The following is a 17710-nucleotide window of genomic DNA, read 5'->3' as shown; positions in this document are numbered from 1 at the left end:
TAAAAACCAAAACAAACTCATTATGTATCTGCGCAAACCTTTGTGTGTATGAATAAACCTGAATCTAATTCGCCAATAAGAAGCGAGAAGGGAAGCTGTTTTTTTCACTTCCGGCTAGCAGTTGTGGCTTCACCGCTCTGTGTTCTGCAGTAAAGGTTAGTCCTTTATACCGGCGTCCTTTAACCAAACACCGCTGGTTCTGTTTTACAGTTTGCTTGTAATAGCGCTCTGGAATGTAACCGAGTGCAACAAAATAGTTTTCTAATTGATTTTTAGGTAAACAAAACAAATGAATGTTAGAATGTGTGCTTTTGAGTTAGCAGCTTAGCAAAGCTAGTGTGCAGCTCAGTCGGCGGTTGTTGTGTGTAACTGTGTGTAACTGTGTGTGTGTTTATTTCACCCGCCTCTGCACAGTACAATCAAAACACACCACACTTCTAACGTTATATTAAACTAATCAGTACATTCAGGTCAACGTGATTCACATCCTTATAAATACCATCGAGTTGTTTTATTTTAGGCGTGTAGTTTAAATGTGTTCAGTTGGTCAAGGTCAAAAAAAGCGCTGTGGTGTTTTTGTCAGCTGCCTTGAAAAAAACATTTAAAATAAAGCACAAAACTCACTGAGCACATTTTAGTTTCATTTGGTGTCATTTGATAAACAGCTCAGAATTATTATTTAAAAATTTTAGTACTTTTTTTTTTAGTTCTGTACTTAAATGTAGCATTTTTATTTTATTTGAATTTAATTTTCATCATGAAAATAACCTTGTGATTATTTCAATACCACTGAGATTTTAAGGCAATGGAAAAAAATAAAGGCCATATTCTGTAATTCTTTAAAAAAAAAATTGGACAACACAAACCTGGAAATATAAAGAAATCATATGGAAGGGGGAAAAAAAGTTTCTAAAATTTTCCCCAACAGTTGATTTGAAGAACCTTGAACTGATTGCTGAGTCTCTAGAAACCTGGCTCTGATCTCTGGACATTATACACTGATATCGTGACACATCTGAGTGTTCATGTGTGGCCTTGAGGTTGCACTTGTGAGTCTGTCTGTCTGTCTGTCTGTCTGTCTATCTATCTATCTATCTATCTATCTATCTATCTATCTATCTATCTATCTATCTATCTATCTATCTATCTTCATTCAAGACGTTCAGTCTGTTGCTTTATCCAGCCCTTTAACTTGGCAGCAAACATTCTCTATGCCTTGTTCAAGGGCATATGGTTATGCAGACACGTCTTCGTGTACGTTTTATGAATGTGTGATCTCGTGGTGGTTGGTGGGAGTGTGCAGGGCATGCTGGGATAGGTCATTGGGGCTGATTTCACTCTGTTCACTCTGTGTTTGTGTGCAGGAGGAGGGTTGAACCGGCTGCCCAGCTCCTCCTCGTGTCTCCGATGGCGTGTGTACTGCGTGTGGTTGCCACCAGCTGCTCCAGCCCTCTCTTCACTCGACTGGCCTCTGTCCGAACTTCAAAAGTACCATGTGTGCGCTTCTTCAGGACTCACCAGGCTCTGGCTCGCTCTGCTAGCCTAGGTAAGAAAAAAACCTCTTTAGTTCTTCAAGTTGCACAGCTTGTCTAATTTGTGTAATATAAGCTGATTTAGACTCTGTTGCTCAAAGTGTGTGAAGTGAATGACTTCTGTTTAAGGAAGTTAAGCCTCTGTATGTAACTTAGGTCGTCTAAATCCCTGTGCGCTCTCCTCGGTGTGTGTTGTGTGTGTGTGTGTGTGTGTGTGTGTGTGTGTGTGTGTGTGTGTGTGTGTCTTCTACTCAGTCGGCACTAACTATACAACCTTGTGAAGGTCACTATGTCCTGTGTCACTTTGTACTTGTTCTGCTGCTGTTACCTGCTTGCAGTGACATGGTCCCTGGCACTGAATGAATGAGCAGTCCTGCACACTTGGACTGCCACTGTGTGTGTCTGCTATTAATGGCTGGTGTTCTTCCAGCAGAGCAGGAATAGTGATGACAGCTGAGGATGGTTATTTCTGGTAACGTGTCATTCTAGTTTGAAGCCAGAGTCACGTGTGAGTTTATGTGTGATGCCAGTGTGTGTGTGTGTGTGAGATTGAGACACATGCGATAGCAACCGTGTGCTTTGCTCTTAGTTTCTGATCATCATTTAAAGACAGTAGGCAGAGCTTACATTGGAATGATTCCTGCTTCCAAAACAAACAAACGAAGCCTCGTTCTGAGGGTCAGGACACGAAACAAGCCGTTATGTATGCGTGCAGACGTGCAGCGACTGGCAGTGACAAAGCGACAAATCTTTCATTTTTAGTGAGAGCGACAGTGTGCATTGGCGAGTAGATGTTGGTGCATCCAGTGATGTGACAAAGTTGAAATGTTTAACTTCATGCAAACATGGAGTGACTCAGTGTAAGGAAACTGAAACTTTATTACTATGGCAACTAGTAGCAGGAAGACTTGCTGTAGACTTGATCCACTACAGCAACTGGAGACTTACATAGATAAAATCACTGTATAAACATGGCATTGGGTGTAACATGCATCAGAAAGACATTAGCTGTACTCAATATAATTTGCATTATGTTTGCGTTTCTCTCCTCCATGAAGTGCTTTCAGATGCTCTCTGTTACTGTTAACATGAATAAAAGGACACAGTGATGGGAGAGTAAAACTTTCATAGTTCAGATCGCTGTCTGCCTCCAACTGTCTGCCTCTGCCTAAATGGTTGGATTGCTGTTGCTCAATGGCATTATCAGACTGGGGTAGAGGGTGTGATCTAAATTTAGAAGGTGGTGCAGTATGTTCCAATTTGATTTTACAGTTTCTATTTTATTCTTATTTCTTCTAGTTTGTAAAGCTGTTTATGTACAATTTGAGTGAGTCGAACTTGAAGATGATTGGACTGAAACTTTAGGAGAAATGTTCAATGTCCCCCTTTTTTATTGGAGTTTATAATCATACATAAATGTCTAAATGTTAATAATAGAGTTTTCTAAGATAGCTTGTTTATGTCCCTGAAATGAAACTGTAAATGTCTTGTAGATGATCCAAAAGTCCTAGAGGAGAGAATGAGCTGTTATATTCACAGCCACGTGAACATTCTGTCATTAGATTCCAGACTTGTCTTCTCTGATTGTGTGCATGAATGAATTTGGTGTTAAACATGTGCTGGGAAATGCTTTGAGAGAGAGAAACTCTGGCAACAGCGACATCTTGTGGTGTGTAACAAGCTCTGCTGTTGTCTTCCAGGAGTGTGGGTCATCCGTGAGCGAGTCTGAGCTGAAATGTGAAATGTTTTGCATGGGAACTTTAAAGTTAAACAGTTTATGACTGGGATGTGAAGAGTCCTTGATGATGATGATGTGAGCTCTGTACAGACATCTACTGTGTTGAAGGTGCTCACGGGCAGGTCGTTGGGAGCCAGTGATGCCTTTGCAGGGCTTCACACACAGTGGGGCCTCCATACCATACAGTGATGTCATCAGGATGCTTAATCAATGTGTAGAAGTTTTCTTATAGTTTGCATTTATTTCTGTAAAGTGCTTCGGCACTTTATAAAAGTGTATATAATTGAAGAGAAATCGAATAATCTTGATGAAATCAAACTTGTTTTTATGCATGCACCAAATTAGGGCTCAGAGTTCTGCCAGGAAAAGTTGTTCACGCTGTTGTTTTATATCTTGTATGATTTATATCTTACTTATTAAATTGCTCCAATAAAAGCCAAGATCATGGTGTAATGCATTGAACTGTTTTACTATTGGTACAGTTCAGCAAACTTTCAAAGCCCTGTCACTTAACCAGTCCACTCTCCCAGTCTACGCCATCTCCACCCAGAGGAGAGAACTGGGGTTTTAAATCTTCTGTTCTTTTGTTTATCAGTCAAGTGATCAGCTCAGAGCTTTGGTCTCTTGTGCATAACTCGTCATGTCTCATTGGTGAGTTTAGAGCGAGACGATACCTGCAGCCTTAACTCAAATTAATCCACACAAATTTATTCACTTGTCAATTATTTAGTATCTTGGCTCATATTCATAACATTTCTTAGTGCTAAGAGTTTCTTATAGTGATGCAATTCTAAGAAAGGTGGGCATTTCCCCTTAGAATTAAAGAGAAGATCCTAGTAATAAGTTATTCATAAAGCATCTTAACTCTTAGAAGAGCTCCTAAGGTCCAAAAGTGTTGGGAGATAATGGCTGAAAGTTGAAGAGGGAGAAGAAATGTAACGATAGTGAGCTAATAAAATGCTATAGATTAGATTGTGTAAGGATTATTTTTGTCACCAATCACATGAGACACAGAGCCAAAATGCCATAGCGGCAGAAATGTTATAATTTGGCGTTATGATATTCCTGCGCTGTTTCAGAGACGTTTACATTACATTTATTAGATTTATAACATACAGATGTAATCATATCACATATTTGAGCGGTCACAAACGTGATCCCTACACGTTATAGCCTCTAATATCTGAACACCGAGACAAGTAGTAAAAATAAAGGTTTATAATAGACCATATATTAAAAGCGTTTTTTTTTTAAATTAGTCAGCCAATTAGTCTTTAAAAGAATGAGTCATAGCTAGTAACAGGGTTAAGCTCCACCTCCTCTCTAAGATAAAAGCTGTTGTACTTTCCTTGCTCAGTTGCTCTGAGGTCGGTCCTGAATCACTCTTATGATAAAATTCATAGTTAGAAATTTTTGAGCTAAATTAGGAGCTCTCTGAGATCATTCTTAGAATCTTTATGAATACGAGCCCAGAAATGTAATATTCAGTATATTACTGTAAACATTTGTTTATTGATTTACTCTGAACATTACAATAGGAAAAGAAAAAGGAGGAACGGTGTAGGAACGGTGAGTCGTACAGCACAACGTCTCTATGCTCACTGGGCAGAGTGAATAAGAGGAATAGTGATGCTCTGTTTTATTCTGCAGAATTGGCACTGATCTCGAATTAAACAGCATCAGAAAAGAAGGGTGGAATATTCACAATTAATAATTTGTTTCATTTCATCCCGTCCCTCCATTTTCTAGACCACTTATCTTACGCTCGACCTGCCCCAGTCGCAGGCCTGTCCCAGGGAACAAATCACCAGAGACACACACACATACGTCTTTGGACCAGAGGAAACCCGATCAGCCGTTTATGCAACATTAATCTCTATGTAATATAGATTTGCTTTTAGCATATTTACTTTAGCATATTTAAGATAATCACTGGTTCTGAATGCCTGGCAAAGCCATGGCCAATGCAGGGCGTTATATTTTGTTAGTGCTGGAAGCCTCAACCCTTTTTTCCAAAAGTTATTATATTTAGGGCCCAAGCACCGAATGGTGCGAAGCCCTATTGTTTTTGCTCGGGTTTATTATTTATTTATTTATTTATTTATTTATTGCTTGCACACAATGGCCAATTGGGGTCCCTTAACATGCTCGAAAACTCTTGAAATTTGGCACACACGTCAGAGACGTGTGACACTAATCTCGGGCAAAGGCTGGAATACGTGCGTGGCAGGGGGGGCTCTGTAGCGCCCCCTGTAATGCAAAAACAAACATTTGTGCACAGATCGGGCAATTATGTACGCACATGTACGAGAGTTGGTAGGCATATAGATCTCATTGACCCGAACAACTTTCGCACTTTAAACTATGAGCTCCGCCCAACAGGAAGTGAACATGATGCCGAGACGTTGTACTTGTTAAATTGCGAAGGGATTTTTGTTATCTCGAACGGTGCTGCCGAGGCGAGGCGACTAAGTTATGGTGTATTCAGAGAAACAGGAAATGTCTAATATCTAAAGCAAAAAATGTCTTATTGGGAAGACACGCGGTGTGTACGGCCAAGGATTCCGATCGCATCGATGTGCTTATTTTGAGTCCCGGTTATAGCGCCACCAATAGGCCCCAGTAAGTGTGTCAGTCACAAAGGTGGATTTTTTTAACAGCTGCATGCGGTAAACTTTTAAACGCTCCTCCTAGAGGATTCATGCAATTGAGACCAGACTTGGCCACCATGATGCAGAGATGTTAGAGATGCGAAATTGTGAACGGATTTTTGATATCTCAAACACTGTTGCCATGGCATCGTGTCAAATTTTAATTTTATTTCAAGCATATTTAAGGCTTTTGGCGTGCTTAGATTAACTTGAAATTTTACACATACATCACATTTGTCGGCTGTTAAGTGTGGACAAAAAGGTCAGACAAAGGTGTGTCTCTTAAGTGGCTCACTAGCGCCCCCGTTTGTCTAAAATGTGGGGTTTCATTTACCCACAGACCCCAAATGGTTCAGTATCAACGTAAAATAGTCCACTGATATTTACCCACTTGATGCACTTGCCCACCGTGCATTGTTTTCTGGGAGGCATCGTACAGCGAAAAACGTGCGAGGGCCCGCCATCGCTGCTTGCAGCTATATTTGTTATTGATCTCTTTACAGCACATTTAATGTGAGGTGAATGAGTTGAATCTACACCACACTAATGCACAAACAAGTTGAATAATTCCTACTGTATTCTTCCAGTGGAAAATAAAAAAAAACCCACAGTAAATAGTATAAATGTTATTGTATGTTTAAGTAATGAGCCTGTGATGTATGAGGATGGAGGTCTAGACTGCAGAAAGCTTGAGAGCTCCAGCTCTAAATGTCGTTAGGAAATGGGGCAGAGCTGCTTTGTGTTCATTGGCTTTTGAGGTGTATTTATTTGATGCTGTAGGAAATTTCTGGAATTCCACATAACCGTAATAGTCACAAGATTTTAGCGCAGGAGCCACGGGCTTTGAGTGAGTAAGAGGTGCATTTAGGGTGATGCTTCTAAACTTAGTTACATCTTTAAACACTGTCAGGCTTTTCTTTATGTCCAAGTTGTGGGTTCTTTTCTTGAGCAATGTGGAGACCCTACAGAACAAAGGGAAAGGAAGCTGGTGTGTCTCAGCGCTCACAGAAGTCCCTGTGTAGACTCCTTCCTTGCTCTACATGCCTGAATACCCTTACATGCACAAATCATAGCACCTTCTGCTCCTTTATCATAGTGGTATCCAGTTCCACAAGTTTGATGCATAATAACAAAATGAGGCCTCTTCTTTTTTTGTCTTTCCACAGGGATTCCTTACAAACAGCTGACAGTCGGCGTTCCTAAGGAGATATTTGAGAATGAGCTCCGGGTGGCACTCTCGCCCGCAGGGGTGGATGCTCTCGTCAAGCAGGGCTTCAATGTAGTGGTCGAGTCTGGTGCCGGAGAGTCCGCCAAGTTCCCTGATGAGCTGTACTCCAAAGCCGGAGCCACCGTCAAGGGAGTTAAAGATGTGCTGTCCTCTGACATTGTGGTTAAGGTGAGTGGTTTAAGGGTAGATGTGTGGTTAGACTCCATAAGCATGTTCTCAGGCTACTTATGAGTAGAGTACTCTGTAGTGCTTTACTGAAGGGACCTTGTTATACAACTTATTTGACCTTTCAGATACAGTGCACAGTATTGGTTGAGCCTCGGCAGACGTTATTTTATTGGTCAGAAGTGTCCTATCGTATATCCAACAATGTTTGTTTGATCAAAAATAAGACAGAACTGTAATAAACCGCTAAACCCTCTGATGATGTGCCGTGAGAGCCCTAAAGTGCCTGGCCTAATGTTAATAATGATTAATGCTTGACTGACAGCCATTTGTTTGAGCTTTCACATGCTCTGTGGAGGGACGTACATTGTTGGATCAGTTTTTGCCTGCATGGTTTGGCTTCATTATGTTAGCTTGCACCTGCTGGATTGCTTGTTTTGCTCAGTATAATTAGCCCCGTATACTTTTCGGCCAATTGGAAAAAAATGTATTTGTATTTTCAATGTACAATTTTCCCATCATAGGTTCGTGCCCCCATGCTGAACCCAGCTCTGGGTGTACATGAGACAGACCTGATGAAGGAAGGTGCCACTCTGGTGAGCTTTATCTACCCGGCTCAGAACACAGAGCTGATGGATCGTTTGTCTAAGCGCAAGACCACAGTGTTGGCTATGGACCAGGTGCCCCGTGTCACCATCGCTCAAGGTTATGATGCCCTCAGCTCCATGGCCAACATCGCTGGGTGAGTTCTTTAGAGCCGTCTCTGGGCCTCTCTTGCTGCATGGAAAGTTGTGAATAATGGATCGAGCCTCTGAGACATTACTTCATGCCCTGCTTCGCTCTAAAGTGTCGGTGCGCCGTTCTGTACCAATTATTGTTGTAACACAAAGCTTTAATCCGTCCTGACATTCTGAAGGTTAGTTTTCAAGTCCACTTTCCTTTTAGCTGACACAAATTGTTCTCCCCAAAGTCAAGCAGCTGCTTTACCTCAAGTCCACAGTTCTGCAGTTTGGACAAACAATAGATCAGAGATCTGGGAAAATGTTGAATCTGGTAACTTTCATTAGAACCTGCATGCTCGACTAGCTTGCGTACCTGCGCACATATTCATAAAGATTGTAAGAAAGATTGTAAGAATGAGCAGACAATAATCACCATTGTGGTATAAGGAAGTGGAGTTACTGTTACCAACCTGAAGTTAATTTTCTTACAAATAACATCACATCCCCTAGTGTTAGAAACAAATCTGTGTATTTCTAACGTCCTCTAAATATACATACGTTTAACTGTTACTATTAGAAATGAAAACATCTTAGAATCAGCAAATGAATACAAAGGTGTGATTTGCGTGTTTGTGCTGTCGTAGAATCAGCGTCATTTGGCTAATCAGAATCCAGTGGTATACAGCAAGCTGTTTATTCTACATAGATTCATTTCCATCTTTAAAGTTCTTGTGTTCAGTGTAATCTGTTTATTTTGGCAGATATAAAGCCGTGGTCCTGGCAGCGAACAACTTTGGGCGCTTCTTCACCGGACAGATCACCGCTGCAGGAAAAGTTCCCCCTGCTAAAGTAAGACAATACTGTGCCTCTGGCATCTGTGTGCATTCTTCTTTACTGGTATTTAATTTCCTGTCATTTTGACTGTAAGGTGCTCATCATTGGAGGGGGCGTAGCCGGACTGGCTGCTGCAGGAACTGCCCGAGCCATGGGTGCCATCGTCAGGGGCTTTGACACAAGGTACTAACGCAAGGGCTGCTGAGTGCATGGTGTATGACTTGTGTTACTCTTGGTTTAGTGCAGCACAGTAATGTTAGTGTCACATTCGATCAGTCTGAACAATACGGGAGGAAAGCCAAGGCTTAATTAGCTGCATCTTTAAGTAGTCCATAGAGGCTTATGATAAGATTTACGTCTGTCAGATGCAGTGGCTTGCTCAGATCTATACGGATGCTCTTTAACTGGATCTTTCAAAACACTAGCAAGGGTTAAAGTCGTGAATCTTCTGATGGTACTGTTTCTGCGTTGGCTGACACACTCGTGTTTTTAATGTGTTGCAGTGCCGTGTCCCTTATGTGCATCACAAATTTTGAAATAAAAATATCAGAAAAGCTCAATTGCATGATCCTATAGGGACTTCCTATAAATCTCCTGAGTAAAAGACTTATGATTAGAACAAATAGTTTTTAATGATTTAATGGGAACCCTGTTGATGTTGGTCCTCATTTAGATCAAATGAGAATCACGAAGAAATTCCTCATGCCTGCTAAACTGCCTGGATTTGGATTTGAAATTTAGTGTACAAAACGTGTTACCCCCTCGAATTTAGAATCAGCTGAACCTTCTTTGCTTTGCCTCTAGATGGCAGTGCTGTCCTGCCTGTGTAGGAACGTTGTTTCTCTTCTCTCCTGTTCACCCGAGTGTTTAGAAAGAGTGATGCTTCAATCTTGGCTTACAAATTGTTTGACAAATTGTACCCAGTGGTTAATGGGAGTTTTAGTGATGTTTGACCTTTCCTAAACACACGCATACACACACACCTGTAGAGCTGCAGCCTTGGAGCAGTTTAAGTCTTTGGGAGCCGAGCCGCTGGAGGTGGACATAAAGGAGTCTGGAGAAGGCCAGGGCGGCTACGCTAAAGAGATGTCCAAGGAGTTCATCGAGGCTGAGATGAAGCTGTTTGCCAAACAGTGTTTGGACGTCGATATCCTCATCAGCACCGCACTTATCCCGGGTAAGTACACACACCTGCCTCGTAAAGCTACAGGTCATACTGTTCTTCACACCATTAAGATCTTTGTGAGCTTTATAGCGATGTTCAACAAGCATTTGTGGCAGCCACGTACACAATAATTTAGGAAATACAGACTTTCCCCTTTATTAGAAGACGGAGAGAACTTAAATCTGCTTTTAGGATTTTTTTTTTGTGTATTTTTCAGCGTTTATTGTCCATACATTGGATTATTACATTTGGAAATATTGCTCTCTCTCTCTGAGTTTTGGCCTCCCTTTGTTGCAGTTTTGCTCATGTTATGAACCTGGAATGACTTAATTTATCACAACTGTTGACCAGGGTTTACCTTGTGCTCTGTTCTCTAATGTTTGTTCATATTTTCAGTTTCCTTTTGCTTTTTCTTATTGCACCCTCACACCGGATTCCTGTTGAGTCCATGAACGCAAACAGCAAACGCTTTGTATCGCATGTCAACCTTCAGCAGCAGCAGTTCCACCTCATTGCCACAGCTTTTTATTTTCGAATGATTTGGCAGATAATGAAATTAGACAGGATTTTAACGGTCGTTGAAAATGAATGAGCACTTTTTTTATGGTGCTCTTCTCTACCGGCTCAGTAAGCAGCTCCTAACACTATATTAATATATTATCATCATGTAATTGACTCCTTTGTCTTTTCAGAGAGATTAGAGATTTCTTTTTTCTTTCAGATGACCTGGAGAAACTTTTATTTATTTATTTTTTACTATAAAAAGAACTCGAACCCTTCATTCGCTCCTGAAATGAAATCTGTCTCTTTACTTGTTGTTTGAGATACAAAGCATATGAAAGTCAATTGGGGCATCAGGAATAAGATGATTTTTAATTTTCAAAAAAAAAAAAATTTTCTTTTTCTTTCTAAGTCAAAAATCTTATTTGCATATACTTTGTTTCATTTGCAACGAAACCAAAAACGAACGAGTGCCACATGCCCAGACTCATCCTGACTGATCATCCTGGCTGTAATCAGTGTAAAATGGTGTGCTATAAACCCCTCCTGTCTCTTTAAACCACATGGCTGTGAGGAAGATCGTTCATCTGGAGCGCAAATGAATTCCCAACATCTTGAACCTGTTGTGAACTTGCCCTAATATTAAAATTAAAGACGCTTGTTTAATGTTTTTGATTAGGCTCTTTAAAGAATTGGGCGTTTTTTTTTTTTTTCAGCTTTCTTCCTGATTGTCTCAGGCCTTGTTATGTCAGGAGAAGGCTTACACTACAAACCGAACCAAATGCACACAGATTTATTTATTTATTTATTTTTAATACAATACAGTCTTAAGAAGAAAAAAGAACCTTGTATATCTAACCAGAAAAAGCAGCTGAAAAGATGCTCAATTTATAAATATTCAGTTGACATAAATGATCTGCATTTGGATTTCCACTCAACTGAAGGTGGCTTCTGCGCTTATGACCTCATTATAGCTTACCGCATTTAAACAGTGCAATATAATAGCGATGTTCGTTTATGCTTTCCTCTTGTAACTTTCCTCTAACTGCTAGGCAGCCATAGTGACCATAACAACTAACATCACAACATACATTAACAACTATGCTTTAGGTTGATGACTGGCCTGAAAAAGCTTTTTAGTCTTACAGGGACACTTCACACTTACAGCCACCCTGTGGATATAAAAATGTTTTTGTTTTATAATTGGTCCGAGTTTTATACAAGTATGTAATTCTTGTTGATTTTGTGTGTGTGTTTGTGTGTGTGTGTCGCACGTTCAGGTCGTAAGGCTCCGGTGCTCATCAAAAAGGAGATGGTTGAGACCATGAAGGACGGCTCTGTGGTGGTGGATCTGGCTGCTGAGGCAGGCGGCAACATCGAGACCACGGTCCCTGGACAGCTAACAGTTCACAAAGTAAATCTGCTTAATGACAGAATAATTGATACGCCATATAGTCCGGTTCATGAAGCGCTTGACTCGTGTAGCATAGGGATGATCGATATTCAGACTTTTTTCAAATTGAATTCAAGGAAATTAGTACGACTTTTGACATTTTGATTATTTTTCTAATCAAAGAAAATGTAGGTAGCGCTTTGCATTGTTTGTATTTTGAAATTGGGATTTGTTTGTATCTTGCAGGGTGTGACCCATATTGGCTTCACGGATCTTCCAAGTCGCCTTCCAACTCAGTCTAGTACCTTGTACTCCAACAACATCACCAAGCTCATCCGTGCAATCAGCCCAGACAAGGAGAACTTCAACTTCGAGGTGAAGGACGTCTTCGACTACGGAACCATGGACCACGTCATCAGGGGTACAGTCGTTATGCAGGTACATGCAAGCTGTCGGTCATTTAGATCGCTTTCATACGTGTAGTGTTTAGTCTGTTTGAACAGAACCCCGGTGTGTTCACGCTCTGATCTCAGAGAGTCTGAGCGAGGTAAACCCGGCCCGGTTCCAACCGAGCTCAAACGGCCTCATCGACCCACATCTAACCAAATAATTAATTTTACTCCGATTCTTATTTGGAATCAGATGAATAGTTGTGATAGCGCTCATGACTGTGCAGATGTGTTTGTTTGGATCGTATAAACGTTCAGTTCAGTCAAGGTAAGTAGACTGCAGTTCCTTTTTAAACTCTCTCGGTCTTTGTCTGTCTGCAGAATGGAAAATCACTTTTCCCTGCACCGCAGCCCAACAACATCCCCGTGGCAGCACCTCCCAAAGTCAAAAGCGTGCAGGAGCTGGAGAAAGAGAAGGCTGCAGCCGTCTCGCCCTTTACAACCACGCTCACCACCGCCGGCGTCTACACTGGAGGTAAAGCACAAGAGCACATCGGTCTCTCTTTCCTTCTCCTCTTTCATTTAGCCAGCTGCCAGGGTGGTCTTGGAGTTAAGAAGTTTTTTTTTTCCCTCTAACTCTAGACTTTTCTCTGACAAAAAATTATCTCCCAAATAATTTCTTATTTTCTTTCTTTGCCCCAAACTTTTTTTTTTTTTTTAAATTACTTATTATTATTTCTTTTCCCATTTATTGATTGATTGATTGATTGTTCCAGTCATTTCTATGTGCTGCTTCTACTTCTTTTCCTTCTTATTGGCACTCAGGATGCGATAACCCCTAAAATCCAAGCAAATGAATTCTATTGGTTGCAGACAGGCAGGCCTCACTTGTGTGAGAAGAGCTAGTATCTGACCTCGTATAAAAGCGTACACTTCCTCACTCAGACGACCCACGACAGCCGGCTGATAAAGAAATAGGCAACTTCATCTTCCTGCTCTTTCATGGTTCGTGTAATCAGCTTGCTATCAGGACAGAGCTGGGTTCAGGAATTAGAATTTGACATTTAATTAACAAGCTCCTTTGTCTTTCTCGGCCTCAGAAACAGACACACGGTCCTGCTTAACCCCTCTGTTCCCTCCTAAATGCCAGGAAACTGGGGATAATAAAAGAGGGGTAGGTATGCAAAAGCCCCACAAAGCCACCCTCTCTGAGTGCCGTAGGGAAGCTCGTTCACACGTCCTGCTTCCGCCTGCTGTGGCTCATCAGGATCCTGCCATGTGGGTGGTGCACGAGTTGGAGCTTTTTTTTTTGAGCATCATAATTATGGCTTTTAAAAAAAAATTGTTAAAAATGAGATATTTGGGTTAAGTTTAATACCATTTGAGTTGCCAAGTCACAACAGCTTGAAGAGCAATCACAAGCTGTCATGCCAATGATAGGAGGACGAGATCGTGATGAATGAAGGAGAAACTGGCATCTTGTGTCCACCTGTGACCAATCTGTATTAGTTTTAATTAGCCAGCTAGGGTTTAATGCCTGCAAGATTGTCTGCATATGCCTGCATCTTTATATTCTTATTAATGACGCAGAGATGCTCCTCGCTTTAGTTTTCAATTTTACTTTATTTTGGTAATAATATGGAAAAAATATCTGGGTATTTGAGTCTTTTTGAATTATCATAATGGTGTAAGAGTAATATTAATGCATGTTTTATGTGTTTGTGTTTTTAGGTCTTGCTACACTGATGGGACTTGGACTCTGCGCACCCAATGCTGCTTTCACTCAGATAGTGACTACCTTTGGACTGGCAGGACTTGTGGGATATCATACTGTATGGGGGGTCACGCCTGCCCTGCATTCTCCTCTCATGTCTGTGACAAACGCCATCTCTGGTGAGGGTCACCGGGGAGACACACACACACACACACACACACACACCTGGAAATCAAAATGAGTGTTTCAGAGCTTTTAGTCCCTTACGACCGTATAGTTTGAAATAAATACGTAATTCTCACTTAAAGATTTTAGCATCATTAAATATTAATAGTACTGATGAAATTATTAATGATCAATATTAAATTCTCACTTAAATATTTTAGTTTGTCAATAAAGCAGTCCAATTAAATTGCCTGTAGAGTGCAAGATATCAGGGAGTGCGGCTTCCTCTACAGTAGCGACTTGTTAGCCATGAAGCAACAATGAACCAGGTTTGAGGCTGGAAGTGGCAGCAGTTTACAGGAAGACACACAAACATGGCTTGGTCGAGAGTAAACGGTTTGTTCATTTGAAGGAGTGCGGAATATCTGAGTGGGTTTCAGACATGTTTTACCATCTTAAAACAAACGAAAGGAAAAAGAGGATAGAATTCTGCCTTTATACACCGTCGCCACGTCCACAATCGCCATCGGAGCAGCTGGCCGTCAACCTCAGCTCAAACATGCGTGTAGTAACTCAGGAAGCACAGCATCTGGTCATCTAGGATCTGGCATCCATGCTGTATTTAACCAGGACCGTAAGTAAAGAAGTGATCGAATTTGTTCGGTCTAAGCATAAATATATGCTGACATTTTTAGCTGAATCATGACAATCAGCTTTAAGTGGAGCGAGCAGAACCCAGAGTAGACGTGATTTACACGGTGGAGGATGTCTCCCGCAGCCAGGACGCTTCGTTAAGCTTTTGCATCGTTTCTCTTGGCTAGCTGACGGACTCGGAAACGTTTCATTCTTTTAACGAGTCCTTGGTGGCCCACATTAAAGAGCTTGTGAGCTGTAAACTGCTGAATGAGACCACGCGGGCATCATCTGATGCAATTAGCTCTCTCGCCCCACTGCACAGCTCCTGTGAAATCGCCTATTACCTTTCCACAACACCCTTGTCTGTGGAGGTGTTGTCCTTGACACGTCTTGATCTCTAGTTATTCTTCTCTGCATTCCTGGAAAATGGCACGCTCCCAAAGCAATAGTCGTTTGAGAATGAGACGTTAGGACACCTGTGTGGAATTTCTGTCAGGGCGACATGCCGTGGGATGAATGGCAGTGTTCCATTTGATCAGAATAAGGTTTTTTGTTTTCCAGACTCTTTAATCTACCTGACACTGGTGAAATCAGGATGACCCAGTGTCTCGGGCCCTCAAAATGACCTGTTGGAACGTCTCCTGATCAGTCTGGATGAGTCTCCGAGCTGTGTGAAGCTACACGACCGTGAAGCAGCCGGGTATTCATTGGCTCCACCATTTTTTTGGCTGCTTGTAGAGTCACCATGTTGTCGTAACTAATGATGCCTCGTAGATGTTTGTGAAGGAAACTTCATCCAGGCGTTGAGTGCTTCATGTGAGCTTCAGTTTCAAATCTATTTTTTAATGTTCCACAAGCCTTCTCCCCCCCGGCGTTTGTCCTCGAATACGTTTTCCTTTCATCAAAGGTTTTATTACAGATGTCCAGAGGCGTGTGCGTATGAATGTGGATGCGTGCCTGTGTAGGTTTACAGTTCGTCTGCAGCGTTTCCTGCAGCATGGAGGTAGCGTGCGTACGGGTTCCGTGTGCCGGCCTGCGATCAATTGTTTCTCTAGAATTACAAAGTGAGAGGAAATGCTCAACAACCATTGCACACTTCATTGACTCAAGAGACCCCCTGACCACCTAAAGGCCACTTTAGGGTTTTTGGTCAGTCAGCAGTCCCTCCAACCACAGAAGCATTCGAAAACGATTAGAGAGGTGATGCTTATCAACAGTCCAGCCCTAGGAGGCATGCCAACTCGATCACTTGGGTTGTTTAAGGTTGTTAACTTGTTTTGAACGTGGTTCATTCTTAAGTCACGGACCATGATGTTTAAAAAATAAATAAATTAATTTAAAAAAAGCAGATTCACTTTTAAAATGTATCTCATCCGATACACGTTTTATTTGAACCCCTAAAGGGGTCGTAATTTTCCCTCGCTGCTGTCCTGTTTCCTTCCTCTACAATCTCTTTGATCGTGTGTGTGTGTCTTTGTGTGTGCGTAGGTCTGACTGCTGTCGGTGGGCTCTCACTGATGGGTGGAGGATACCTCCCGAACAACACGGCAGAAACCCTGGCCGTACTCGCCGCCTTCATCTCCTCAGTCAACATCGCTGGTAAGACCAAAACACCCCACACACTGTTGATCCTGTGCTTAGAAAATGCATACTGTTTATGGAAGGGCTTTTAATTACCCAAGTTTATTTATAAAGCTCCCAATTTATTGACACCTCGCCAACCACACCGATTTTGAGCCTTGAAAACAACAGAGCAAGACTTTTAGCAGGAGGGGTTTCCATGTTGCCTGAGGAGGAAGGAAGACCCTGATTCAGGAACCCAACTGTGCCAACAACCGGAACTTTTATAATATTGAGTTTAAAACAAAAAACAAAACACAAGAATCAGTTGTGAAAATTAAAGGAAATATTTATTATACATTCTCCGAACATCCGTCTATATATCTTTTATACAAACCATTATTAAAAATACCTGATTTGTTGTCTGAATACCATCATGAAGTAGGTCAGATGGTCACGTGACCTGACGAAATCAACTCTAATTTACATTACAGCCATTTGGCAAATGCTCTTATAAAGAATGACTGACTTTCATCTCAGCAGTGGTACATAACCTTCTGATCAGTAGTCCAACACCTTAACCACTAATCTACCACATCTCACCGAGTCGTTTAAAGCTGAGTGGTCCCCAACCTTTTTTTTTGCCGCGGACCGGTCAATGTTTGATCATTTTACCGCGGCCCGGTAGGGGTGGCGGCTATACAATTAAATTAAAATGAATAATTTTAAGTTAATTGTATTTAAACATGCCTTTTTAACTCACTACAACGCTAAATCAGTGAGAACCCTGAGCTTGTTTCTTTGCAACGAGACGGTTCCCTCTGGGGTAACAGGAGACAATGACACTCGAAGTGTGTTGCTTATGTCCAGTTTATTCCGTTGTTTTGTTTTGGTTGCCGTCACTGCAGAAAACCCCGCTTCACACAGATAGCATGTCGGAAATGGCAATAGGGATTTAAGTGCTGTGGAAACAATCTCAGGGTATTCTGCCATGACTTTAATCCAGAACACCGGCAGAGTTTCTAACTTTCTAACGACGTCTGTTTCGTACTCATTTTTGTAATTTGTGGGTTAAATTTTAGCAAACACAATATACACATACACCAAGCACTGTTAAACATGACAAAGTACCGGTGAACAGAGAGAAGAGCCAAATGCTGTAAATGTAAAGAGCGATACACACCTTCTCTCTCCACCAAAGCTACAACGCCACTCCCGCTTGCAGCCGCTCAGCTCCAGACGTCACCTAAACCCAGCCCGATATCATATTTTACGCATGTGCGGTATTGGTGCGGCTTTAGGTGACGTCTCTCAGCT

The 17710-nt window shown here is 41.6% G+C and overlaps 1 protein-coding gene across 1 annotated transcript in view; it reads left to right on the top strand.

Annotated features, from left to right (window-relative positions):
* The window catches only part of nnt (nicotinamide nucleotide transhydrogenase), a 37901-nt gene continuing 20191 nt past the window's right edge, over positions 1-17710 (top strand). Inside the window, exons 1-12 of the mRNA XM_027139945.2 lie at positions 1-155; positions 1365-1546; positions 7088-7317; positions 7839-8056; positions 8798-8885; positions 8965-9053; positions 9860-10047; positions 11817-11950; positions 12176-12367; positions 12700-12853; positions 14050-14211; positions 16322-16432. Coding sequence (XP_026995746.1) covers positions 1408-1546; positions 7088-7317; positions 7839-8056; positions 8798-8885; positions 8965-9053; positions 9860-10047; positions 11817-11950; positions 12176-12367; positions 12700-12853; positions 14050-14211; positions 16322-16432 — 1705 coding nt within the window. The 5' untranslated portion in view covers positions 1-155; positions 1365-1407. The remainder of the gene's footprint in view (positions 156-1364; positions 1547-7087; positions 7318-7838; positions 8057-8797; positions 8886-8964; positions 9054-9859; positions 10048-11816; positions 11951-12175; positions 12368-12699; positions 12854-14049; positions 14212-16321; positions 16433-17710) is intronic.

This window comes from Tachysurus fulvidraco, chromosome 21, assembly GCF_022655615.1.
Source record: "Tachysurus fulvidraco isolate hzauxx_2018 chromosome 21, HZAU_PFXX_2.0, whole genome shotgun sequence".
NCBI lineage: Eukaryota > Metazoa > Chordata > Actinopteri > Siluriformes > Bagridae > Tachysurus > Tachysurus fulvidraco.
This window is presented reverse-complemented; position numbering and strand designations above follow the sequence as displayed.